This window comes from Cottoperca gobio, chromosome 14, assembly GCF_900634415.1.
Source record: "Cottoperca gobio chromosome 14, fCotGob3.1, whole genome shotgun sequence".
NCBI classification, from domain to species: domain Eukaryota; kingdom Metazoa; phylum Chordata; class Actinopteri; order Perciformes; family Bovichtidae; genus Cottoperca; species Cottoperca gobio.
The window spans coordinates 1,286,361-1,314,313 of NC_041368.1; the positions used below are offsets into that span (position 1 = coordinate 1,286,361).

The window sequence follows — 27,953 nt, forward strand, 5'->3', positions numbered from 1 at the left end:
TTTGCCATTTAAGAAGCCTGTCTGTGTTTGTCTAGTCAATTCCTGTTTGATGAGTTAATTAATATGAAGGAGGTAGGTGAGAATGAAGAGAGGCACAGGGATTATTTGTGATATCTGTAGATCACAAACTGAATATAGCATGTGTTGACTTCATAGTTATGTATTCAGCTGGAGCACAATAGATCTGTCTTTCTGCCTGTCAGTCTTGCAATACAAATTAGCAGTCCAACAATGTTGTTTTTTGGACGAGTGGTGGAATAATGTAATCTATGGAAAATAAAGTCAGGTAGTTTGGGTATTCATATTAGCATATGAGCATTTTGGTCATTGCAGCACTCAAGTCTCAAGTCTTTGAGGACTTGAGTCCAGTCTCATTGCAGATAAGTGCCATTATCACAAATATCTGAGTGGAAGGTTTGCTTGTGTCTTTGTTGAAGGATAAGTCTCTCTCTGGTCTCTGATCCTTGACCCCTGTTTGCATGATCGACTCCCTCCTTACTAACAGAGCACATTCAAAACAAAGCTTCACCTAGTCGGACTGCTTTTCATCCAGGGCAGTGACTGCTGCATCATTTACATTTAAAATACCACCATGAAATGCAGTTCTTATGATGATAAGAATAAATAAGCTGTATAAGAATTGCAACAGTGCAATGTAAACATGCATATACTTATATTGCTTAAGAGAGCTTAGTGTTTATTTGCAATGCAAACCTTGTTATTATGCAGCATCTGCAGACTTTTCTCGAAGCTCAGAGTTTTAAATAAAGTTAGATTGTGCTTTAATACAGTTATTGCTCAGCTATCATCAGTGCCATAATCATGGGGTATGTGTTTATGTTTATACGTAAATGCCTGCAGATGAAGGTGATTGCTAACAGCTGACAGCTCTGTGGTTCAGATCAATTCGGGAATGGAGGTAAAATGTTAAGTTCATGTTCAGCTCGAGTGTCCTGGATCAATGAAGTAATGACAGGAAATTGGTAGCAGCTCTGTTGATGTACGAGATTAGTAATTATGTGTCTGTTTAACTGCAGGAAGGTACTTTGGCATCAATTTACAATGTGAAAGTGCTGAGAGGTGTATTGTGCTTTTTGTTTCATGTCTGCTCAACACACCTTGAACTCATAACTTTTATGGTTTTGCTTTTAGCCTATCTAAACACAAAACCTTTCTTTATTATGCTTTGATGAAAAATAATCAATTATGATTTAATTTTGTCACTGTAAGAGCTGATTATTAGTCTTAAGTGACCACTAATGGCATTTTGAAAATCACAAAATCATTGTTCATACGATCACTATTAACAAGGGGATGTTTGCTGTCCAGCAGACAGCAAACATCTGCATTACTACTACTACTACTATTACTACTACTATTACTTACAGCAGAAATTCTGCTGTAATAGTTAAAAGCATAAAACCTGAAGACAGCGCTGTAAATTTTAGTTAAATCTGTCAAGATATGAAAATCGCTTTTAAAATGTATTACTGCCTTGGCCTATTAAACACAAGGAGTATTAAGCACTTCTACAATAACCCCCTCTTTTGACCTCAGAAACAAAATCCTCTTCAAAATATCTTTGATGAAGCCCATTGGTTGAGGCCAGATAAAAAATAGTTAAGAAAAACCAAAGCAAATGCAGAAAAGACACACTGCCACATCAGACGACACTATGAAGTTTTGAAACTGATTTCAAGGAATCCTTGTTAAGTGAGGTGCATTTATTTCAAAGCCAATTAATACTCAACAGGAACCATGAAGACCTGTTTGGAGTCGGCCGGCTGGTCGGTCCAACTTTTCCTGTCCCGACAGAAATGCTGTCTCATCAACTATGGGATGTATTACCATGCAATTTAGTACAGACATAACTTTGGTGATCATCTGACTTTTCATCTGGTATCATCATCACGTCAAAATGTGTTTTCATCGAATACTTTGGTTTGTGGTTTAGCGTGAACAGAATCTTAACCATACAAAGCATTATTGTTATTGAATGGCACATATTGAGAATATGAAACAAGACTAAACCTTGACATGAGACAGTTTGTGTAAAGAAGCCAAAATATTTTTTTTTCTGTTTCTGAAAGTTCAGAGCTGGAAATAAGTGTATAAGGAAGTTGTCTTTTGTAGCTTAAAAATAACCACAAACAAGATAACATTTCTATTTATGACTAATGACATTTACCTAAATTGAATCACTCTTTTATACTCAGCACTAGATCGTCCATACATTGGCAAATCAAGTCCATCACACTTACTCAGACAAATAGCTTTTGTAGTAAAGTTCCTCAACTATCATGTACCCGGCATGCAATGCTGCACAGTGCAGTCTATGATTAGTTGATTTCATTCCATAAATTCTAAAAAGATTGTTCTTTCACATCTGAAATGTGTGTAAGCAAGACAACATTTCAGAAAGCATGTGGCCCTTTGTTGGAAATCTCCTGAATCAAGGGTATTTGATTGAATATAACTGTAATGAGCATATGCATATGAATTATGCATTCTGTGAATTAAAATGAATACCCTAGTCACTGACAATGACAACAATATGTCTTTGTTTTGTCAGTTGTTGCTGCTGCTGCTTCCTGTGTTCAACCCCCCTTGTATCTTAGATGAAAAACCTCACACTCTTTTGAGCATTCAGTTTGCTTGAGCAAAATGAGGTGAAACATTTTTCAATCAATGACATAAATAATACACTCCTGGATGTGTTGTGATGGATCTCAGTTAATTCAATTAATATGACAATTGTTTTAAATAAGTTGATCAAGGTAATAATTCTGCTTTAAACTGATGTGCACATTTTGAAATGTCCGTTACTATCGAAGCAGCATCGCTTTGAGATCAGTGGTTTTCGTCAGTTCTTATGTAGAGAGCAGATCTAATGATCATACAGAATGTATCTCAGCTCCTCACATTATCCCATGACCACAATTCTGCTACTACTGTATACAGCATCTTGACTTTTTACGACCTGCACTGACTGAGCTGTGAATGCAGCTGCAGTTATTTGTGTGGAGTTTACTGCTGAGAGAGAAGTGAGATTGGAATTATTCAGTTCTGCCTGGCTGGGGATGCAGACTACATTTTGGGTGCAGGAGCTCAACTTCCTCTCTTCACAGACACATTCAATGTTGTTTTTACTGTAATACACAGCAAGGTGGATATTTGTATCAATATGACATAGGTGATGGATTGACGGCAACATGAGCTGAGAAATGGTTAAATATTTAATACAGTGTCTTTATTGTTTGTCTCAGAATTCCCAAAGTGGAGTGAAGACACTTTTATTGTGGAATCGACTGTGCAGCTTTATTTGACCTCCACATGTTATTGCTAAGGGACAGAGAGACACCAGCGCTCTTACAATAGATGCTCATATTCAGATTGTATCTATTTTGCCAACAGAGAAATCGATGGCCTGGTGATGTACAGTTATTAATACAGTGCAGATGTTTTCTTTTGCAAGCAGCTAATAGATCAAAGGCCAAGGACAGGGATTTAACAAACTGATGAAAATATGAGATTCCTGAATCAGAAACACTACACTGACACCCATGCACACAACCACGAGGATGGGTGAGGAAGGTGGGTGGGTGGTTGACGTGTTGGGGTGCAAGTAAATCAAAAGAGGCTGGTGTGTGGATTTCCCAAACCAAACAAGTTGTTCCAAGCCGTGTGTAATTCACCCCACAGATGATGGGTTTTACAGCCTTTTCGCCTGTATTCTATCCACTGGGGATCTGTAAATCTGTCAAGGAGAGAGTCAATTCCATTCCCCGTGCCGTAATCTCATTTGCCTCTGGTGCCAATGGTGCATCAAATGTCGTCGCTGGCTCCTGTGGTTGGGTGCAGCGCCTGCCTGCCGCACTGCCGAGTCGAGCCCGGGAGTAAATCCCACCTGTCCCACATGAAGTGCTCCATCAACCACAAAAATTCATTATCCCAGAATGTTTTAAGGGGCTAATGGAATCCTTATCTTTATTTTGCACTGGAAGAATTTAATTACATGCTGTAGTAAAAGTTCCCACAGTTTGTCAGCCCTGCATGCATGTCTGTCCTTTTTTCCAGGTCCCTGTCTGTTTGTGAGGATGTTCCTGGGCTGATGTCTGTGTTTTACAGTACGGACACTGACAACCACAGGATGCAATCAGTATAATGTTCCATCATGGGTTAGCCTGTTCTACACACAAACACACACATATATATATATATATATATATATATATATATATAGTCTATACCAATAATATAGGATCTGTGGTGTGTTATTTAGAAGAAAAGAGGCTCTGGTGTTGAAATTGCAAATGCAATTGAATACTAACTGCTGTTGCATTTTGTTTAGGGAGTGATAATGCTGCGATATGTTTTGCTTCCATATTGTCTGGGAGAATATCTTTGATTAAGTCTCTTTAACTAGAAGCTGCAAATGTTACAGTTGGAGCTTGTTAAATCTCAGCATTTCTACGCTCCATTGTGACAGTGATTAGGTTGAGCGTTAACGAGAAGTGTAGCTGATGCCTTTTGCTGCGGAACACTTCCTACAAAATGGCCTTAAAATCCACTAAAAGTTTAGTTATTTTAATTTATTTTTTCTTCACCATAATGAAATTAGTTGGACTGTTGATCTTTTGCCATCTGTGGTAACACTTTGCTTTGCTATTGTAAAACATATATCAAGATGATAATTACATAATCTGTAATCATTTGTTTTAATGCATAATTATAATGAGCAGGTTTTGTGGCCATACTAACTATGCAAAGTATAAAAATGTCAAATGTATTTTTAATATAATTAAAATATAATTATTTGTAATATAATTATAGTGTAAGTAAGTAAGACCAAATTGCCTGTCATAGGAAAGCCATACCCAATACACACTCATCAAGCATCATTGTGTTCTACACGGACTACAGTAAGGTTAAGATTAACAGATTCTCCCCACTCAGTGACACACCAGCTGAGAAGCCAACTCTGGTTATCGGTAGGTCAATTTTGAGATACGTTCATTTTGAGACACCAGCGACGACAGTCACGTGCATTCCTGGTGCCAGAGCGGGCGACATAGAAGCACATTTGAAACTGCTGGCTAAGGCTAAACGTAAATACAGTAAGATTGTTATTCACGTCGGCGGTAATGACACGCGATTGCGTCAATCGGAGTGTACTAAAGTTAATGTGGAGTTGGTGTGTACATTTGCCAAAACAATGTCGGACTCCGTAGTTTTCTCTGGTCCTCTGCCAAATATTTTGAATGATGACATGTTTAGCCGCATGTCATCATTCCGTTGCTGGCTCTCATGGTGGTGTCCAGATAATGATGTAGGCTTCGTAGACAATTGGCGGACTTTCTGGGGAAGACCTGGTCTGATTAGGAGTGACGGCATCCATCCTACTTTGGCTGGAGCAGATCTCATATCCAATAATATTACAAAGTCTATTAGTGGACCTAATCCATGACAACCCAGAGTTGAGACCAGGACAAAGAGTTGCAGTCTTACACACTTCTCTGTGCTTCTTTCTGGGCAGTCACCCACTCAAATCCCCATAGTGACTGTGTCTGCCCCACGACCACTGAAACTAATCAAGTCTATGGTTAACAGAAGAGGAGTTATACATGAAAACCTAATTAAAATAAACACCACCGCTGCAAAAGTGCAACTAAATCGAAAAATTAAATGTGGGCTCTTAAACATCAGATCTTTATCAACGAAAGCTGGATTGGTAAATGATTTAATATCAGATAATAAGATTGATTTATTTTGTCTCACTGAAACCTGGCTGAGACATGAAGAATATGTCAGTCTAAATGAATCCACTCCACCTGGTCATATTAATACTCACGTTCCTTGAGGTACTGGCCGAGGAGGTGGAGTTGCGGCCATATTTGACTCAAACCTCTTGATCAATCCTAAGCCTAAACTAAACTATAACTCTTTTGAAAGCCTTGTTCTTACGCTCTCAAACCCAACATGGAAAACAATAAACCAGTTTTATTTGTTACTGTGTACCGCCCTACTGGTCCGTATTCTGAATTTCTATCTGAATTCTCAGAATTTTTATCAAATTTAGTCCTTAAAACAGATAAAGTAATGATTGTAGGTGACTTTAATATTCATGTGGATGTTGATAGTGATAGCCTTAATAATGCATTTATCTCAATATTAGATTCAATTGGGTTCAGTCAAAATGTATATGAACCAACTCACTGTTTAAACCACACTCTGGACCTTGTTCTGGGATATGGTGTTGAAATTGAAAGTTTATTAGTGTGTCCACATAATCCTCTTTTATCAGACCATTTTTTAATAACTTTTGAAGTCCTGTTACTGGACTACAAGCCAGTAGGCAAAATATCCTACGCTCGATGTTTATCTGAAAGTGCTGTGACTAAATTTAAGGAAGTAATTCCATCAGCACTTAATTCAATACCAGGACTCAATATCAATATAATGGAGGACTCCAATGCTAACTTTAGTCCCTCACAAATTAATTATCTTGTTGATAGCACTGCAGCCTCACTGCGAATAACACTCGACTCTGTCGCTCCTCTAAAGAAGAAGGTCATAAAACAGAAAAAGAAAGCTCCATGGCTTAATTTACAAATCCGCAAACTAAAACAAAAGTCGAGAAATCTTGAAAGTAAATGGCGTTCCACTAAATTGGAAGAATCTCGTTTAGTCTGGTTAGATCATCTTAAAACGTATAAGAAGGCTCTCCGTAATGCCAGAGCAGCTTATTACTCTTCCTTAATAGAAGAAAATAAGAACAATCCCAGGTTTCTTTTCAGCACTGTAGCCAGGCTGACAGAAAGTCACAGCTCTACAGAGCCTTCTGTTCCTATAGCTCTCAGTAGTGACGACTTCATGAGCTTCTTTAACGATAAAATTATAATTATTAGAGACAAAATTAATCTCCTCCTGACCTCAATTGGTAATGACTTAACTTCAACTGTTGGAATTTTAAAAACATCTGTAACTCCTGAAATATATCTAGACTGTTTTACTCCAATCAACCTTAACCAACTAACTTCAACAATCTCATCGTCTAAGCCATCAACCTGTCTTTTAGACCCGATTTCAACTAAACTGTTTAAAGAAGTTTTACCCTTAATTAACACCTCATTATTAAATATGATCAACCTGTCTCTATTATCTGGCTACGTACCAAAATCCTTTAAAGTAGCTGTAATAAAACCACTTCTTAAAAAGCCTAGTCTTGATCCAGAGGTTTTAGCCAACTATAGGACGATATCTAATCTACCCTTTCTCGCTAAAATCCTTGAGAAAGCAGTCGCAAAACAGTTGTGTGACTTTTTACATAATAATAGTTTATTTGAGGTTTTTCAATCTGGATTTAGAGTTCATCATAGCACAGAGACGGCACTGGTGAAAGTTACCAATGACCTTCTATTGGCATCAGACAAAGGACTTGTCTCTGTTCTTGTCTTATTAGACCTCAGTGATGCTTTTGACACTGTTGATCATGACATTCTACTACAGAGACTGGAACATTGTGTTGGCATAAAAGGAACCGCACTAAGCTGGTTCAAGTCCTATTTATCTGAGCGATCTCAATTTGTACTTGTTAACGATAAATCATATAAGTCAGTCTTGGAGTTCCGCAGGGTTCTGTACTTGGACCTATTCTATTCACCTTATATATGCTTCCTTTGGGCAATATTATAAGGAACCACTCTATAAACTTTCATTGTTATGCGGATGATACCCAATTATATCTATCAATTAAACCAGATGAAACCAATCAATTGGCTAAACTTCAAGCATGCCTTAAGGACATAAAAACTTGGATGTCTAGCAACTTTTTGATGTTAAACACAGACAAAACTGAAGTTATTAAACTTGGCCCTAAACGCCTCCGAAACACATTTTCTAATGACATAGAAGCTCTGGATGGCATTAACTTGGCCTCCAGCACCACTGTAAGGAATCTTGGCGTCATCTTTGATCAAGATCTGTCGTTTAACTCCCACATAAAACAAATCTCAAGGACTGCCTTCTTTCATCTACGTAACATTGCAAAAATAAGACACATCCTGTCTCAAAATGATGCAGAAAAACTAGTCCATGCATTTGTAACCAACTAACTTCAACAATCTCGTCGTCTAAGCCATCAACATGTCTTTTAGACCCGATTCCAACTAAACTGTTTAAAGAAGTTTTACCCTTAATTAACACCTCGTTATTAAATATGATCAACCTGTCTCTATTATCTGGGTACGTACCAGAATCCTTTATAGTAGCTGTAATAAAACCACTTCTTTAAAAGCCTAATCTTGATCCAGAGGTTTTAGCCAACTATAGGCCGATATCTAACCTTCCCTTTTTCGCTAAAATTCTTGAGAAAGCAGTCGCAAAACAGTTGTGGGATTTTTTACATAATAATAATTTATTTGAGGTTTTTCAATCTGGATTTAGAGTTCATCATAGCACAGAGACGGCACTAGTGAAAGTTACCAATGACGTTCTATTGGCATCAGACAAAGGACTCTCTGTTCTTGTCTTGTTAGACCTCAGTGCTGCTTTCGACACTGTTGATCATGACATTCTACTACAGAGACTGGAACATTGTGTTGGCATAAAAGGAACCGCACTAAGCTTGTTCAAGTCCTATTTATCTGAGCGATCTCAATTTGTACATGTTAACGATAAATCCTCCATGACAGCCAACGTCAGTCTTGGAGTTCATCAGGGTTCTGTACTTGGACCGATTCTATTCACTTTATATATGCTTTCTTTGGGCAATAAGGAACCACTCTATAAACTTTCATTGCTATGCGGATGATACCCAATTATATCTCTCAATTATTCCAGACGAAACCAATCAATTGGCTAAACTTCAAGCATGCCTTAAGGACATAAAAACTTGGATATCCAGCAACTTTTTGATGTTAAACACAGACAAAACTGAAGTTATTATACTTGGCCCTAAACGCCCCCGAAACGCATTTTCTAATGACATAGAAACTCTGGATGGCATTAATTTGGCCTCCAGCATCACCGTAAGGAATCTTGACGTTATCTTTGATCAAGATCTGTCATTTAACTCCCACATAAAACAAATCTCAAGGACTGCCTTCTTTCATCTACGTAACATTGCAAAAATAAGACACACCCTGTCTCAAAATGATGCAGAAAAACTAGTCCATGCATTTGTTACTTCAAGGCTGGATTACTGCAACTCATTGTTATCAGGTTGTCCCAAAAAGTCGCTTAAGACTCTTCAGTTGATCCAAAATGCAGCGGCACGTGTATTGACAAGAACAAGGAAACGGGATCATATTACTCCTGTATTAGCTGCACTGCACTGGCTCCCGGTAAAATACAGAATAGAATTCAAAATCCTTCTCCTGACTTACAAATCAATTAATGGTCAGGCTCCAGCATATCTTAAAGATCTCATAGTACCTTATAAACCAACTAGAGCATTACGCTCCCAGACTGCAGGGTTATTTGTGGTTCCTAGAGTCTCTAAGAGTACAATGGGAGCCAGAGCCTTCAGCTATCAAGCTCCTCTCCAGTGGAACCAGCTTCCAGTTTGTGTTCGGGAGGCAGACACACTCTCCACATTTAAGAGTAGGCTAAACACTTTCCTTTTTGATAAAGCTTATAGTTAGGGCTGGCTCAGGTTTGCCCTGGATCAGCCCTTAGTTATGCTGCTATAGGCTTAGACTGCCAGGGGACACCTCCCTGCTCTCTTCCTTCTCTTCCTCTCTCCTCCCCTCCCTCTCTTCTTCTCCCTCTCTATCTGTATGCATTTATGTAAATGTTGTTACTAACTCACCATCCGAGGTATCATCCCCGGAGTGTCTGTCTCTCATGTGGCAGGTTGCCACTGATAAAGTTTATTTCAGGATCATGAATCGTGACAGCGCCTGCTGACCTGGTCCTGCTGGACACCGGGAAGCCTTTTTGACATTTTCCTGGATTCATCCATACTTTCTATTTCTTTTTTTCCAACAAAACATAATTTCTGTCAAATGTTGTATTTGTACTATGTTGTTTATCCTGTACAAGACATCTATTGCACGTCTGTCCGTCCTGGGAGAGGGATCCCTCCTCAGTTGCTCTCCCTGAGGTTTCTTCCATTTTTCCCCCTTTAATTTTGGGGTTTCTTTTAGGAATGTTTTCCTTGTGCGATGCGAGGGTCTAAGGACAGAGGATGTCGTAACCTGTACAGTCTGTAAAGCACACTGAGACAAATTTATAATTTGTGATATTGGGCTATACAAATAAATTTGATTTGATTTGATTTAAGGTGTTGTTCTAAATCAAATCAAATCAAATTTATTTATATAGCCCAATATCAAAATTATACATTTGCATGTATAGCACAGACCAGTGGACAAATATAAATTTTTATTTTATTTTATTGTTATTTGTTTACTCTGCCTCTGCCTCCCCTGACCACACGTCCCTGGATAAACTCAATCCCAGGGAAATGAAGCTGTCTGACAATTCTCCTCCCTCAGCTTTGTTTGCTCATCATATTCCAAATATTTTGTCAGTGACACCTTATACATTAACGTCAGCTGTGCCCTCATCCACAACCCAACCTCCATGCCATGCTGAATACAGGCTACCTGAATTGGCTGAACATTGGCTTTCTAGGTAAGAAATGTGCTGTAAAAGTGTCCATATGTTGCGTATTACATTACATGCATCTACATACCGTGTATTCAGACCATGACACGCGTATCCTTCAGTATAAATACACGTTCCTAGGGGTGTCAAGATTTTCCAAATCCATGATTAGATTCGACTTTGATTTTAAGGTCGTACTTGGATATTCAATTTGTTTTAGAAAAAAATTCCAGCAGTGACAACTATGCCAATGCTCTTGATTCGTAAATATCAACAAGTCATTGGTTTTATGCCATAACATTTAAGTTACTTTTATTTATTTTTTCAAAGCTACCTCGTATTAAGCTGATATACAGTATCTACCATATTTCTTTGGAGAGTGTACCACACTAAGGGTGTTGTCTTTGAGCTGCACGCTCCTTTAAACTGTGCTGTGTTATCTTTCAGCTGTCGTCTTTCCATAGCTGCACTGTGTCATGTTTGAGCGGCATATCAGCTGTGTTTTTTTTTAATTTTTTTCTTTAGACGAGCGCAAATAGGCGATGGTGGAGGGAAAATAAAATACTGGTAGAATCGCCGTCCCTACTTTTGATTCTAATGATTGAAAATAAAAGCACATTTCGATCGATCTCGAAATCTTGACACCCCTACGTATTACACTGATGGTTTACACCAGCTCGATGGAATATGTCTAGTAAACAGGGCAGACTAAGAGGTAGGCAAAAAGGAGAATGGTAGAGTGGGTAAAGGTATCAATAGAACAGTGCAGTCCTGGTTTCTACTGCAGGTATTATACATGTCTTCTTGCAAAGGCATGTGCCCTATTGAAGAGCCAATACATGGATTCTGGGTAGTTTCTGCAGTCACAATGGAATTGAAACAACTTTAACACACAGTATCTCTTAGATTAGTAATTTATTCACTCAATTTAGGAAAACTATAAGGAGAATGATGCCATAAGTGTTTTGTGAGTGTACAAACATTCTTGGCAGAGAGCTACTACAACATTCCTTTATTTTTTTATTCATTCATATACATGTCAAGAGCAATATCTTAGAAATCACCAATCTGGATTTCCACAACACTACACTGAAGGGCCTGACAGAGGCACAGAAATGATAGTAACATTTGTTACCGTCTTGCTCCATGGGGGTTGGCATCATGTTCAGGGTATGGCATGTTTACGGTTTCCTACTTAAGAAAATATATTTAAACTGTGAAGATGTAGAGGTTTAAAAGTTGTGTAAGCTTCGGATTTCCTTTTTTTTTTTTGACTGAAATGTAATTTGAAGCACATTATGTTATTGCCCACAGATGGCAAGTACACGCTTAATGACAGCACACAGCACACATACATTTAGAGCCCATTAAAGACAATTTAACAGAATGCGAGGGTCTGAAAGCATATCTGCCACATCTAACACTCAGCCACTACAGTCTGTACGTAGAGGATGTCTCTGTATTGTCTGGGTGATCTGGCTCTCCTCTCGAACTCATCACTAGTTGTTAAAATTGCTTAACTATGAATTGAAGATTTTCTTCGGGAACATTGTACAAGCACCGGTTAAAATATTTAAATGCAGTATGTCTGTTTAAAAAATAATCTCTATGGTGGTGAATGTTTAATTGTAGTTAAAACCCTGTTGTATTCCTTTCATTTGTACACGACATTGTATCAAGTAAACAGTGTGAGAATATGAACTATTATTGTTATAATTTGTATGCAGTATAGAAAGAGCTCTGTGTGTGACGGAAATCACATAATGGATTTGTTTTCCGGCTGCTAATTCAATTACATAGAGAACATCTCGCGTGTATTTTTTTTTTACATAGTTCTGGTGCAGGAACCTTTTTTAATCAACTTTGGCTGTTTTGAAAGAAAATGTCACCAATCCAGGCACTGCCCTTTCTCTTGTGTTGGCTCTATTGATAACATCTGCTAGCAATAAAACTGCACTTTCAATTTTAGAATCTAAATGTCAAGGAAGCTGGGGAGTCATATGCACAAATTATGTTGCAGGTTTTAATTTAAAGGTTATTGTTTCAAACTGAAAAAAAAGTTGTAAATATACAGTATATTTGATGATCAGTCTGTATACACATAAGAGTATTAAAGAGGGCATTATTCCCATCAATGCATACATTTCAGGAAAGACAGTTTAAGCTTGAGGTTGCAACTGATTGAATGAGATGATGATACAACATCAACAACAAGCCTGCATCAGACAATTAATTGTGTTATGGATGGCAATAATAGTCAGTCAGACAGTCGCTTTCACATTCAGACTAAAATAGCTCAACTTTTGCATGGATTGCCATGACATTTTGGACAGATATTCATGGTCTCAAGAGGATGATTTCTACAGACTTTGACGATACCCTTACTTTTCCTCAAGGTGACCATTCAAAATATAATGGAACATAATGAAGTAGGTCTCTCAAGCGTTCTATATTTCTCAACTTGCAGCTCGCGTACAGCGATCACCGACAGAGACGCCCGGCGGCAACCACACACTCGTGTCAGTAGCAAGACATTTCCTGTCATACACTCAGAGGCTTCCCCACACATGTTTTTTCGAACAAAAAAGGGTCATGAGTCAACGGGTGCTGTTTTTACTGCCCGCCTTGCATAGACCGTGCACACTGTTCCTCGTCTGTTCCTCTTCTCTCCTCATCCATGTGGTTACACTCGCACATACAGAGGCTGATGTCTCCGCACATTTATGCAATGCCTCTTTGGTAGTGCCCGGCTGCAAGCCTGCTTGAAAATGCAGCCTTCGCTTAGCCCTTTTAGTCCAAGCGCCATGGGTTGCATCTTGTTTAAAATAATATAATGAATTTTAAGAATGTTGTGGGGGCACAAAAGTTAATTTGGACCTGCCGCCGGTACTAGTTAAACATGTTTAACAGAGGCAGAGGTTTTACCTGCCAAGGACCACAAACATCTGTTTCCTCCAGTTTGCCGAATCCGCCTTATAAATAGATATGCGCCAGCTGCAGGCGCACCTGGCTTTTAAAGGGAATGGGAGATGGCACTGCGATTGGTTTAATTCATGTCACACCCAAAACACAGCTATGAATAATTAAGAGACTTCATACAACCCCTTTGCTCCTTGCAATTTACTTTGCGCCCAGATTGTGCACCGTTTAACTAGCAAAAGTGGAGTTAAACACACCCTAAAAGCAGTAGCGCCACGCATTTTAAACCATGTGCATTACATCGTTTAGATAGCCCCACCGAATGCTGGATGTATTGCCATGACATTTGTCACAAACCACGGAACGAAAAAACACAGGATCCAAAATACACGACTCAAACAAAAAGATCTTTTAATCCAAATTCCCATTAACAAGAAACATACACTTGATTAAGTTTACAAGACGAACTGGCACAAGACCAGGGGAGACAGGACTATTTATACATGAGGTAAGGGGACACAGGTGACAACAATCAGGGGCGAGGCAGACGATCACAGAAGCGGGAAAACACACAAAGGCAGGAAGTTAAGTGACCTGGAACGAGAGGGAAAGGTGAGTTTCAAAACAAAACAGGAAGTGCAAGACGACACTAGACAAGTGTGACTGTAACTTAACATAACGTGACCTGAGAGACATTAAACACTGAACATGAACTAAACCATAAATACATGACATTAAATAATCTGACGGGACATGACAACATTCTTATGAGTTTAGTGAACCCTTATGGTTTTAAAAAGCTAAAATGTGTCCAATACTTACATCAACATTGTCACTGTAAGCATGGTGACGTTGGCATTTAGCTCAAAGCAGCGCTGTGTCTATAAGTACATTCTCACAGAGCTGTAGACTGTTTGCGTCGTTTAAATAAATACAAAATGATAACATGCCTATGTATGACAGTTTCTGTTGCTTTGTTGGCAAATTAAATGCTTTAAAAGTTTTGATATAAGGCTGAAAATCAACCTCTGGTGCTCGTCCTCTCCTGAAAGGGGAAATTCTCCAAATGTCTATTATTCAGTGTAGGGTAAGGCAAAGGCACACACACAGACCCACAGTAAAGTAATGCACTACATACAGTATGTGCATCCCGACCGACTGTCGAGGAGGTGCCCTTCACTGCTTGACTGAGCAAGAGAATTATATCCGGGGTTGTTCAGGGGGAATTATATGGTGACAGCTGGCTGATACAGCAAAAAGTAGGAAATAAATGACATCTTTAAATATTGTGGAGGGAGCATGACACTCTCATTGTATATAGGAACTGTGCCCCAGATTTGAACATGTAACCGATCTTGTGTTTTTGTTGAATTATTATATTCTATTTTTACCATTTCATAGCGTTATTGTAAGAGTCTTGAGATTTTGACAGAAATTGCTGGAACACATGAAATTGGCTTTTGGTTAGGCCAAAAACATCCATTGACCTTACATGTCCACTACAGCCTGCCCTAACCTGCCCCTCAGACCTGCACCACTGTGGATTAGTAGGCTATGCAAAACCAAATGCCCCCTTTTCAATCACCATACTTAATGTGCTAATGTATCCACTCAATCAGTGTGCAATCAATTTAACCTAAACACTAACCATTAAAAACGGAATCACCTCAAACCTTAACTCCCGGCGTGGCAGCAATGTGCTTTTTAGGAGAAAGAAAAGGAAATACATAAAGACTTGTGGGTACAAATCAGAGTGAATGGCTGTGAGAACAAATTGCATTCATATATTAAAGATGTTGATTTAAATCAAACCAGAATACCTTTTTAATCAGCCCCTTATCTCACTGAGCACCTACTATGTCCAGCACTACTAAAAAGGTCTAATTTTCAGTAGGAAAATCTGACCTTGACTCCAGACTACAAAACCAAAAAGTATTTTTTTGGCAGGCTGAGGGGATCTGACACACTTGTGCTTCTCCTTCAGCACAATCCCTCACTCTCCCACTGCCTTGACAGGCCCATCAACTACGAAGCAGGTCTGAGGTTAGCATTTAATCTCAATGACCCCTCTGCCATGGCACAAGATGCAAGTAACATGGCAGCTGTATCATCTTTAGATAGGAGAGAAGAATTGATGGGTAACCTAGAAGTGTCCACATTTTTTTTGGTGTGTGTGTGTGTGTGTGTGTGTGTGTGTGTGTGTGTGTGTGTGTGTGTGTGTGTAGGTGCTTCTTACTAATATCTCCTTTCCAGTTTCTCACTTGGCCCTTGTTTTTTTCCCACAGTAGTTTGTAGAGTTTGTCACTGCTGTTTGGGTGTGTTGTCCAGTTGTCACTCGTTGTCACCAAAAATATCTTTGCAACAGTTCAAGCTGCAGCAGAAAATACAATTCAGAGTGCTGAGCCAAGCCACCAAGCAAACAAGAATCCACAACCTTGACCAAGAGCTGTATCGGTGTTGCAGCTATCAAGCTGCCACTCATTTTTTTATTGTGCTTGCATCAGCCTTTACCAGTAATGTCATAAAAAAGGCCATAACAGGCTGAGACAGATCAGGCATATGATGACACAGTACTTAGATAAAGGGACAGATGGCCTAAATGTGATCACCCGTCAATGATGTTGCAATCTTTTATATACATGATATGCAATACAATATATAATTATGTTTCTTTATTAGTTTTGCACACACCTGTGGGCAGTTTTAAACGTGTTTGACATGTGTTCACCCAATAAATAAATGCTTTTTAACACAATCAAATTATTATTAGTCATCATAATATCTTATTATTGTCATTCATACATTTAAAAAAGTTTTAAACCCTAAACCAAACCTAAAAACTAAAATATATACTTGTTGTTGTGGTTAAAAAAAAAAAAAAAAACCATTTAGTGTAGTTATAATATATATTCACTAGTATTAGTATAATTTTACAGTATGTTATAAATATATACATACACGTATAGACCAACAGTGTTAAAAATAATTGACACAAGCAGTCAGACTGTAGGACAAGTATCAAGATATTAAATACTATCACAATATGACCGGGTTTGTAATAAACCACAATTATCATTTGAAATACACTCCACATAAAAATAAAAAAAGAATACTAAGGTATTATCAGACCGTAATGAAACATGTCATTGCTTGGTTTTGCCCTTCTGTCTGTACATGCTGAGTACAGAGCCTCATGATATTGGTATAATCAAAGGTGTGTAATATTTTTGAGTCATAGCTCCTACAGTCATTTTCATACACATTTGATTAACATTTTCCTCTCCAATATGCATGAAAACCCTCAGCCTAAAAAAAGTCAAAAGTTTGGGTTGCCACAAGGCTTGGCATATTTCTTTGGTATTATTAGTCACAGCGAGCTCCTTTCAAAGTCCCGTAGGAGAGCTTGTAGAGGCTTGATTTTGTCAAGACAAAACTATAACCACATAATAATTAGATGTATGAACCTTTCCGCCTTAAGCTGACACTTTTATAAAGCTTTACTGAAAAATGAAAACGTCATAAATGCAGCAAAAAATGTGTTTATTAAAGTACCTTTACTCAAGGGAAGCAAAATGTGTGTGTGTGTGTGTGTGTGTGTGTGTGTGTGTGTGTGTGTGTGTGTGTGTGTGTGTGTGTGTGTGTGTGTGTGGAGGGGAGGGGAGGGGGGGCTGCAGCCCTTTTAAAACACTTGTGTCAGTGTGTGTGTGTCTCATCCTTAAAAAAAGTGCCGAGATGAATAAACAAACAAGTTCACACCATTGCCATTAATAATTACTGAGCTGCTCCGAAGCGCTCCAGATTATTAAGACATCTGAGGATAACGTGCTTTCTTCATACTGTGGGTTTAAGCCTTATATGTCTTTGACTTGTGGGACTTTCTTACGTTGCCCTGAAGGGCCACATAGAGTTGTTTACATGTATTTGTTCCTGTATGATATATGGCCTCAAATCCATTTCCAAGTCAAAGGACAACATGAGATACTTGTGAAAATGCTGCAGCCTCCTTGGTGAGGTGTCCTCAAATGTAATGTGGTTTTCCATTTCTGGGGGAGGGCAGTCAGGAAGCTATCGCTAAGGGGTGATGAGGATGACTTTGCCGCCATCAATCTCTTTATTAGAAAGTAATGGTCACCTTCTCTCGGTATGTCTAACACCTAAGGGCTACTTTGCTATTGATTACTTGAGGCAATAGTGATTGAGATCTTGGCAAATGCTTGCTCTTGGTCAGTGTTGGGGATGAGGGGTGGAGCGGAGCCTCCAGGCGTCTTCTGATTCGGTGCCAGTTGGAAAAGTTTCACAGACCACAACCACAGTGCCTCTCCCACAGCTGTTATCACCACTGTTTGTTCACTCTTAATTATTGTTTTTCTGCAAGAGCTCAAACCCCAAGTCAAGTGCTTCCTGTCCGCGCATCTGCAAGTGCTCCAGCACAATTACTTAGACATGCAATCACTTGCATGCAATGGGGAAATCTTGCAAAAACACATTGACATTGTCTTTTTTGTTCTCACCAAGCTCTCTTGAGATCCAATTATACTGTGAGCTTAATTCTACACTGGGAGAAATGTGTGTGATTAATGTGTGAACGATTTACCAAACATTTGAAATCATTGAGATTTACCAGAGGCATTCTCAGCATTTCACTACATACAGTAGGTCGAGGTGTGCAGCTGACTTCCTCAGTGAGATCCTCCTGCTGCATCGCTCCCTTCAGTCTGCAAGGTGATATTTCATTAATGCCAATGACTAAAACCTCATTACCCCAGCTTCCCTTGTGGACAAAGAGAGTCTTAAAGATGGAGGATGACCATCTGGAAGTCATCAAGAGGGATCACAGTGCAGAGCAGCAGAGATAACCGTTTAACTTGCTGTCCAGAACACCAGCGTGATCCATTTCATGCACATCTGGCCTGTGGCTCTCAAGTTAAGTGTAAATTACACTGTGAAAGGAGTTGCAGACTGCAGCTGATCAGGGCCTACTGTTGGTTGTTGCTTTATGCTTTATTGAGTTTGTTCCTGTCAATTTCTCAGCGCCAACAGCATGTGGGTTTTTTTTAAGCTCATCTAACAACTTTTTCCATTTTGCATTTATTTGTTGTCAAGACAACCAATGGCAATATGATATGTGGGCTATTCAGTCAGGTTAGTTCTCTGTGATAATATGGTGTCTGAAAAGATTGCAAAGCACCTGCTATAAACTCAGTCACTATGTCTGAGTCACTGTTATAATACCAGACTGGCAGTGAAAATAAAGAGTGAAACATTTGTTAGGCTATATACAATTCTTATTGCAGCACAGGAAAAAGGATTCAGACATTAAAAAGGAAAACATGTGTTAAGCATCATAGGCTAATTAAGCCACCAAATATTAACTGTTCCAGGAACCATAGCCGAAGAAAGACAAGAATTAGATAACAAATAGAGAGCAGTTAAATATTGTTTTTATTATTATTATTATTATTATTATTATTATTATTATTATTATTATTATTATTATTATTATTATTATTATTATTATTATTATACCCTGTCTCCTATTAATTAAATTTGTATTCTACAGCAAATATATTTTTAAGAAACAGAATGATGATTATGTTTTACAATATCTTTTAATAACTGAAACATGATTCATGTGTTTTTTCCGATTCTGTTTACAACATTTGGTTATGGTTACACATAGATTGTGGTCTTTGTTTAATATTGTAAAAAATCAACAGTGACAAGATGTGCTTACTGTATTAGCGTTTTACTGAAACCTCACGCTCTCCCTGATCTTAACCACCTGATGTAGTTGCCTAATCCTAACCTGGAACAATTTAAGATGTGAACCCCAGTCTTTGTACGTCGAACCTCCACCTGGACTGACTCTCTATGACTTCCATGTGTGTCAGCTGCTAATATATGCACTTCAGGTTAATGTGTTGTCTGTTGTGTTGTATGTGAGAAAAGCACAATGCACATGTGGCTTTACAATGTTTGTATCCGTGATAATTGGAGCCACACAGACTTGTAGTGAATTTAAGTCAACAAATGAAATTAATCAGTTGCAGTTCAGCTACTCTCAATCCACAGCTGGTCTAAGAATTATAACCGGATCCATTTTAGCCTCAGGTCCACTTTCCATAAAACTGGAATCGATTGGCAACAATTGTGTTGAGTTGATAGCATTTTTGACATATGAACATCTATGCCAGCCTACAGTATGTCTACTGTAGCGATGTGGTCAATCTGACCGACTTTCATTATCTACTCTAGTTGGTATAATTGCTGTGTGACATTACACTGAAGCTCAATTAAGAGTACACTGCTGCATCTACCATCACAGTTTGATTGACATGTGTGGAGGATTGCCTAATAGTGGTCATTAAACTGATTATGCTGCTTAGCGTCACATCGTGACACACTAAACATCAATGACATTCATCCATCACTCTTTTCCCCTCTGTCATTCATTCCAATTAACAACAGATAAAAGGTCCTTTGTTGCCTTCAGGCACATTGGGAATCTTGTGTTTTATTTTAAAGACTTCAAATCAGTTTCACCAACAGAATGCCAGTTTACATTGCGGTAGAGTAGTGGAAGTGTGTTGAGTAAATGTGTTTTTACAGCGACGCAATGCTTCACACTGGGTCATGCGGGGAAGCTGCCCAGTCTGCTCCAGTGGAGGTTAAGCACTTTGCTCGATGACATCTTGACAGTATTTGAAGCAGAAGGGTCACTTACTTCCTTCACCCAGCTTTTCCCAGTGGTCCTATTATTCAAACCACCCAATTAGGCCTGCATGATTACCATTAGTATAGTGAGACACCCTCATCAAGTAGATGGGGTCTTGTTTTCACTCTTGTTGTCTCCTTGTGGTCTTTCTTTGCCTCACAATTAGTACTATTACTTTTGGGCAGAGCCACTGTAGACACACTTTTCACTGTATCTCTATTTATCATCATCTTCAAAACCCAAATATTTTCTAATCTCCTATACAAAATATGATTAAATATTACTAATTTTCTTTGCCAAATACAGGTTGGACAAATTGTAAAGCATGCTGCATGGATAATTTAGATTATTATAAAATCCAGGGAAATGTTATATCCCCGTAAACTGCATAGAAGTCAAAGTGGGAGTATAATACAACATTCTGCGTGCGTGCGTTTTCTTGCAAGATTTTTGTCTCATCCGTTTTACTGCCTCTCTCCTGCAATTATAAATAAAAGTTTTAACAGCATTTTGGGTGCAAATCCAGGAGGTTCAATTTGCTAGACAGCATGGAGTTACATTTCTATGGCCAACGGAGCAAGAGGTCTTTGTGAATATTATATAAACATAAATAGGCCTACATAAATTCATTTTAAATATAAACAGCATGTAGTTATTTTTAGCGTATGGTACACAGAGCCTTGACATTATATCAGGGGGACTTGTCTCTTGTAAACGAGCCGTACGAAACACAGGCGTGAGGGAGTCATTTCAAAATCACAAGAGGTCCCCTGGTGATGCTCATCCTGTGCAAATACAGCTTATGCTAATTACACTGTAGCAGAAACAGAGCAACATTAGCATTCATTTGAAATCGTCACCTGATGTCCAATATTCACTCTGTTGTGTTCTCCATCAACCCCTAAGAAGAAGGTTTCTGGCTCTTTAACGGCTTATTATCCCCCATGTCACCAGCTCGGGGCTGACGGTGTCTGTGTGCTGTTGGATGCTGGGCATCAGTTGGTTTATCAGATTTCTATGTTGAACCAAAAATAAACCTTTTTCCTGAGCGATGTGAACGCCACAGTACAAATACTCTTACATGTATATATGTTATGTAGTGTATATATGTTATTTATATAAAGTACATTTATATTTTAAGTACACATTTTATATTTCTACATCAGCACCACAACACTTTTAAATATTTATGACCAATTATTCATTCACTTTTACAGTAAGCCAGTACAAACTAAATTTCATTTGAAATGTACATTGTATAACTCGAAATGACAATAAAGATTTTTGATTTAGAGTTAATTTGAACATATGAAAATATCTCCCTGCTGGAGCTGGAGATGGGGTTTTCAGATCCCAACTAAAGGATTCATCACTGTGACCTCTTTCACATTACACATCGTGATCTGATCCATTATTTACATAAACATATTCATTTGTGAAGCTTTGGTATTACAAAACATGGTTAGTTATTAGGTAAACTAAATTGGACTGTAGGGTTACTTTTGATGATTTACTTTCACAAGCACCCTTCTTTAAATATATAATTTTTTTACTGTATTTAGGTTACTCCCACAACAATTAAAAAAATATTCAATAAATAACCATGTTGAAGGGATCTCCACCTTTCATCATTTGTTTAGGTGACATGCCATCCCAGTTTACTGACTTAGCATGGGTTGATCTAAATGGTGAAGTGAGTGATCTAAAGGAACTAAAGGTGGTTCAGATGGAGAACATTCGATGTCACCAAAGTAGGCTTTGCCTCGCTCATTTATTTCCTTGACAACTTCATTCAGGTGAGATGCAGAGGGGTGCAGAGCAGTGGCATTTATAGTCTGTGTGGAGGTTATAAGCTGCAGCGCTCTGAGCAAGTCAAATGACGTGACTGTATAGCTGCACGGGAATGTGCCGCCTGGAGGCTCGTTGTTCTGGATGGTGATCTCATTCTGTCCCGTTCAAGATCTGAACTATAAAATAGCTTTAATGCTGTCAAGTCTGAAGCACACCCACTTCCTCAAGCCTCATAATATAATGCTAAGAGCTGGCGGGGAGGAATTTGAAACACTATAGTATCCACATGATCCATATGACATTGCCAAATAAACTGAATAGTTATGGCATGTTTTCACATTTTGAATCTGCAGTTGAGAGAACACATCATAGTTTTTGTTTACCAGTTGATGCTCTTGCAGGAAGTGGTGAATGTGCTTTTGAATGAAAAAGGCCTTGAATTCCATCCAGTAATGAATGAATATTGTCATATTCGGATATATAATGGATTTTGACATTTATTGGCCTTGCAGGCTCCTTCACGAATGACTAACTTGCACCTTGGCAGTCAAACTAATTAAAACGTATTATCATTCCCGCTGTGTGGATACCGCAACCAGAAGATTAGGAAACCTGAGCAAAAAGTACACCATTTTAGATTTTAACATAGCATAAAAAAAGTGAAATTATTTTCATCAATAATATGTGTTTAGATTACAGCTCTTGGGATTTACATTTGTCTGACTTCATTACCTGCACTCTATAGTGTGACGAACTGAAGTAAAAGTGCTGGGAGGCAAAATATTGAGTATTGAAAGCATTTGTGAAAGCTGCGTTTAATGAGTGTACAGGCCGTTGTGAGCACAGGTCTGAATGATGAATGGTGACTTTTTTTGAGTTGTCGTATGTTTGCTATGAGGCTGCTGACAGACAGAACACCTACAATAATTAGGCTCAACCAATCAAGCATGAATTTGAGGTATTAGTCTTTCCACCCTTTTACGCTATATTACATCAGGCATTATAAGTATGGGTCACAATAGAAGCATCGCCTATTTTACAAGTGATTCATATTTTATCTAATAATAAAAAAACATAGAGGTCACAATGAACCTCTGTTCTTCATGTTGGCTGGTGTCAGGCATTATCTTTCTGGGTCCTGTGTAATACCTTGATATCCACATTCTAAAAATGGGACACCATCATCATCCAGTTGTTGAAGCAAAATGTTCATCTTGTTCTAAGTTAAGTTTCTTTTTGTCCTTTTCATACAACCAAAGTTGTTTGATGTCTTACTTCATGAACTGTACAAGTCAGAATCCTCAGAGGTTGTTAAAATCAAATCAGAGTAACCAAGCATTGATTGCACAGAGAGCCAGAGAGGGCCCGGTGCACCGTGCACACAGCACACAGCCAACCCATATAAAAGGAGACACATTGCAACATGAATCAATACTTTCACAAATGCAAAATACTCAACTAATGTTTGTAGATATTCATGTCAGGCCTCTAATACAAGCAGCTCGGCTTCAGACTGAAATTGAACTGAATAAGAACTGCAAACAAATAGTGTGAATTAGACAAAGTTTCAGCATTTCAGCCATTCAAGATTGGAGTTTATTTCTACAAACCTCTTTTCCTTTGTCATTAATTCATTTTTCAGTAATTTGTGGTTCCAGAATAAAATAGATATTTGAATTAACAATATTTATTTTTAATGGCAGCATCATCAAAACACATCCAGCTTAGGTTATGTCGTTCCTTGGTGGAGCCCTCTCACTTTAATGACAACTTTGATTTAACTACCACTCGACTTAAAGCAGCTAATAAACACATGATGTTATTTATTATCTAAGGAATGAAGTGTTGACACACAGTGATCTATCTATGGTAGCATACATAACCCATACTACTCTACTACATACTATATTACTATTTCTACATTCTTTTGACATTTTAATGTTTTAGTCATTGTCAGTGACGTAAACCCAAAGACTGAGCTGTGCCTTCAGGAAACTTGTTTAGTCACATGATATTTTCCCAACATGCATTTTTGACTTGTCATATTAGACACAGGTGTTCACATTCACATTCATGATGGTTCTGTTTTATTCAACTGTTCCAGCATGAACAATACCAGGACTGAAACTGAAGCAGCCAAATGGAATTCAACCATCCACTGTGGCCACTCGAGGCAGAGGCTTAATGGTAGATGCTAACATGTAGTGGAACAGTAGCAAACGTAGAGAAGAGTCAGAAGAGTCCCTGATATGTCACATAAAAAACAGGCTTTCGGCTTCCTGCTGTTCTGCATACTACAGTTTGTGCACATGTTCCACACAACAGCAGTCAACATGCTTTTACATACAGTAACGCAATGAGCACATAAGAATAAGAACGTAGCGTTACTTATAATATCAGGATAAAACATCCATATTACCATATGTATGACGATATTAAAAAAATGACTTATTTCTTTTGACTTGAAAACTACTTTTTCAAAACTACTGTACAGCATGTTTATTGTAAAACATGTGTTTGTCCTTTAACTTAAAGCGTTCCCTATATAAAATAAGAGTAGCCATGGAGTCGTATCGACACCAGTATTACATTGAGACCAGTTAAAAGATTCTCGTAGAAACGCTAAGAAAAGTATGTGACCTTGATTTATTTCAAGGGTAGCTATCAAGACTAATTCAGTTGTTTAATGACATCATTGTTTACATCGCCAAGCGGAACTGTTTACGCACTGTGCGGGTGATTCTGCTGCGGCAGCGCTGTCACAATCAAATCGCAGGAGCACGGACGCCTGGGAAAACCTAGCGATTAAATGCTACGTAGGACGGGTGTGTTGAGAAAAGCAGTAGGCAGCGGTTGGCTTGCACGAAAAGGATGATGGGAGTTGCTGACTGTGCTGAAACATAACTACTTGGTTATATTTAGGAAAAGATAATGGTTTGGTTTTAAAATAAATACGGAAGTGCCGTTAATTAATTATGGTCACGTGGCAAATAAGTCACCTTCATAAGTATGGAAGTTACTCACAGGGAACCAACAGTTTTCTCATGGGTTAAGTCCTGTGTTTTTCAAGCCCCAACCTCCTCCATATAACACGTGAAATAAACACAATTTGATTCTGTGGGAAAGGTACAAATTACAGTGAAATCATTTTCATAGTTATACCTACAGACAGTCTATAAGAACATTCTGCCATGTAATATTGTCACAGTCTCACGATGGCATCAAGAGATTCTATATATCAGTTTACCCGTAATGCAGACCTCTGCAGCGACGTGGAAGTTAAACATATGAATTGTTCTTTATAGTCACCAAGCAAGGCTATAGGGGGAAGAACACTTATTGTATTAATTTAAGCAAGGATATGTACTATTGCTTATGAATTCAGCTTTTCATGTACGAGAATAAATGTGACGTGCTGGTTTTCATATCATGCAGCTTGCAAGTTAGCTATAAGTAATCATTTCCACCGTAATCTGGGGAAGCAGGTGACATACTATATTACTTTTTGTGGATTTTCTTTTTAATTCTTGAGTTTTTCAATATCAAAGGTGATAAAAAGAAAAAGCTAACAGCTGTAATGATTAGTCATTTACTCAATAGTTTAATCAACCGAAATTAATCAGCAAATATTTAGATTTTTGCTGGTTTTCTTGATATGAATGACAAACATGTTTTACTATTTTCTAACATTTCGTGAAAGAAGAACTTTTTCTTTTCTTTTACAGATGCTTCTAGGCCATTTAATGTAGGTCTCTGCATTAGATTACTAACATTTCTAATGATAATTAAATAATGGTCAACAATATATGGTGTATAGTTTAATAGGCTATAGGAATATAATTGCTATAGGATATACAAATGGCTCTTTTGAACAATAACTATAAACGTGCTGTTTAGGTACCAGAGGCACGGTTAAATGTCAAATATTCCCTAAAGCACTGTAACGACCACTGACTACATTACTAATCCAACGGGTTTTGTTTCTTTCATGAGGTTATATATTTAATGCAAATGTAATTCCATTTTGCTCTCTTCACTCCCCAACTGTCCGTCTGTGACGTAGCCAGACGGAAAGCGCTCCTCACACAGAGATCCGACAGACTCACTGACAACCGATGCAAATCTCAAACTTGGCATCTCGATCTTTTCTTTTGAATATGACTCCAGTGTCTTTTTGTTTATGGACTAATTTCTAGGCATATTTAAGTTGCATAATAATAGTTTAAATACGTATGCGAAGCAATTCCTGCTTGTTGTTTAAGACTTCTTATAGTAAAGAACTTGGTCAAATAATAAGGACACCACCAGCCACCGCCGGACCGCCAGAAAGAAGATATTTTTTACTTCTCCTTATAAAAAACAAAGCCACAGTAAAGAGTGGATGTGTTACTGTGCAGTCACACAGGGTCGAGTCTCTCCTCCCCTGCACACAGCGGCTACCTGGCGAGAAGATTTGGATTAAGACTAATGAACTGGGGCTAAATAATCTCCACGGTGCGAAAACTGAATCATTGTCTCGCTGTGGGATTTTTTTTTTCTACACCTCTTGACTGAAGACGATGTCTGTCCGGGGATACTTTGTCGCTTTTTCCAAATGCACAGTTCTTCTTTTTCTGAGGATGTTGCTTCTTGTGCCTGCAGGGTTGCCAGTACGCAGCCAAGGGGATTCTCAGTCCGACAACAAAGTGATGGACAACATCACCGTCCGACAGGGAGAGACGGTCTTTCTCAGGTGAGTCAATATTTCTTGTTTTTTTTAGGATATTTCCTCCCATCCGCTGCTTCTGAATTGGATCAGCAAAGTTAAGCGCTTCCTGCAAGCTTTTTGTAATTAAAGTATTTAGTATGGGGAGAAACAGACATGTTTGAAGTGTTGTCTGTTTTATCATGTTCCCACCGATGAAAACGAATGGGGGGGTTCAGAAGATTAGTCTCTGGAAAACACTCAATTCAGAAGCGATACTCTGTTAATCTTTAGCAGCTGTTAACGAGAGATTTAGCGGTTTTAATTGTTGTGTGACTGTGCAGAACTAAAGGTGGAGAGGGGGGGTTCTGGAAGGAGAAAAAACGCAAACACCGTTTGCGCTGAGGACTTTGCAGAGGATGTTGCAGGTGGAAAAAGAAAAAACAGGCAGAAAGTACTGCGGGTGTAGGAATGGATTGACTAGCAATTCCTCAAGATGGGAGATTGTGTGTGGTGACCTTTCCCCTCCTCTGCGCCCTCAGAGGCTTACTGGACATAGAAGGATTTGTGTTGCTTTCAAGTGCTGTCGGGAATGTCCAATGTATCACGAGCAATAATCACAATGTCCAAAGGAAGTGATTTTCTTTGATACCAGAGTTGGTGAGATGTGATGTGTGGGAGGTCGAGGGAATGGAAGCAATGTTAACAGCTGATGGTTAAAGTTTCGCTCTTCTGCTTTCACATTTGTTATATTACAGGAAGTCTGTTTGAGGCTGTTTAGATACTATCATTGACATTGTGTTAAGGCTTTTCTTCAGTATTTTCACTTGATGGATTTGAGGTCAGATTTAAAACTGCAAAAAATACCCACATGATGCAAGGGCTCTATAACCAACTATAGCTTTTAACTGGTGTCTCCAGGATCCCTTGTGTTCCAGCAGGTCATCAGTAAGGTGAGGAGGAGCTCAACGTGGATGTTGCTTAATTTACTGTGAGCTCACACAGTGAGGGAATGTGACTGCTCAAGGCTCCAACAACAGCACAGCAAGACAAACTAAACTAGATAAAGGTCAATAATGTGCAGATCGGGGATCTTTTATAAGTAATCATTTTAAGTATCCCTGTCGCTGTCCTGTGTCAGTTTTATAAGTACAATTTATTACATTGGTTTTCAGTTTAAACAATGTTAAGGGCTTTCTGTGACACCCTCATGGGTGTTAAAAAATAGGAAAT

At 38.5% G+C, this 27,953-nt stretch overlaps 1 protein-coding gene across 5 annotated transcripts in view; it reads left to right on the forward strand.

Moving 5' to 3' along the window:
• ntm (neurotrimin) overlaps nucleotides 1-27,953 on the forward strand; it is a 405,184-nt gene that overhangs the window by 266,428 nt on the left and 110,803 nt on the right. For 3 of the 5 annotated variants that reach the window (XM_029448068.1, XM_029448069.1, XM_029448071.1), the window contains exon 1: nucleotides 26,596-26,768. In XM_029448068.1, coding sequence (XP_029303928.1) covers nucleotides 26,596-26,768 — 173 coding nt within the window. Of the gene's footprint in view, nucleotides 1-26,595; nucleotides 26,769-27,953 lie in introns of those variants that run through there. The other 2 variants (XM_029448070.1, XM_029448072.1) reach the window with 1 other exon arrangement.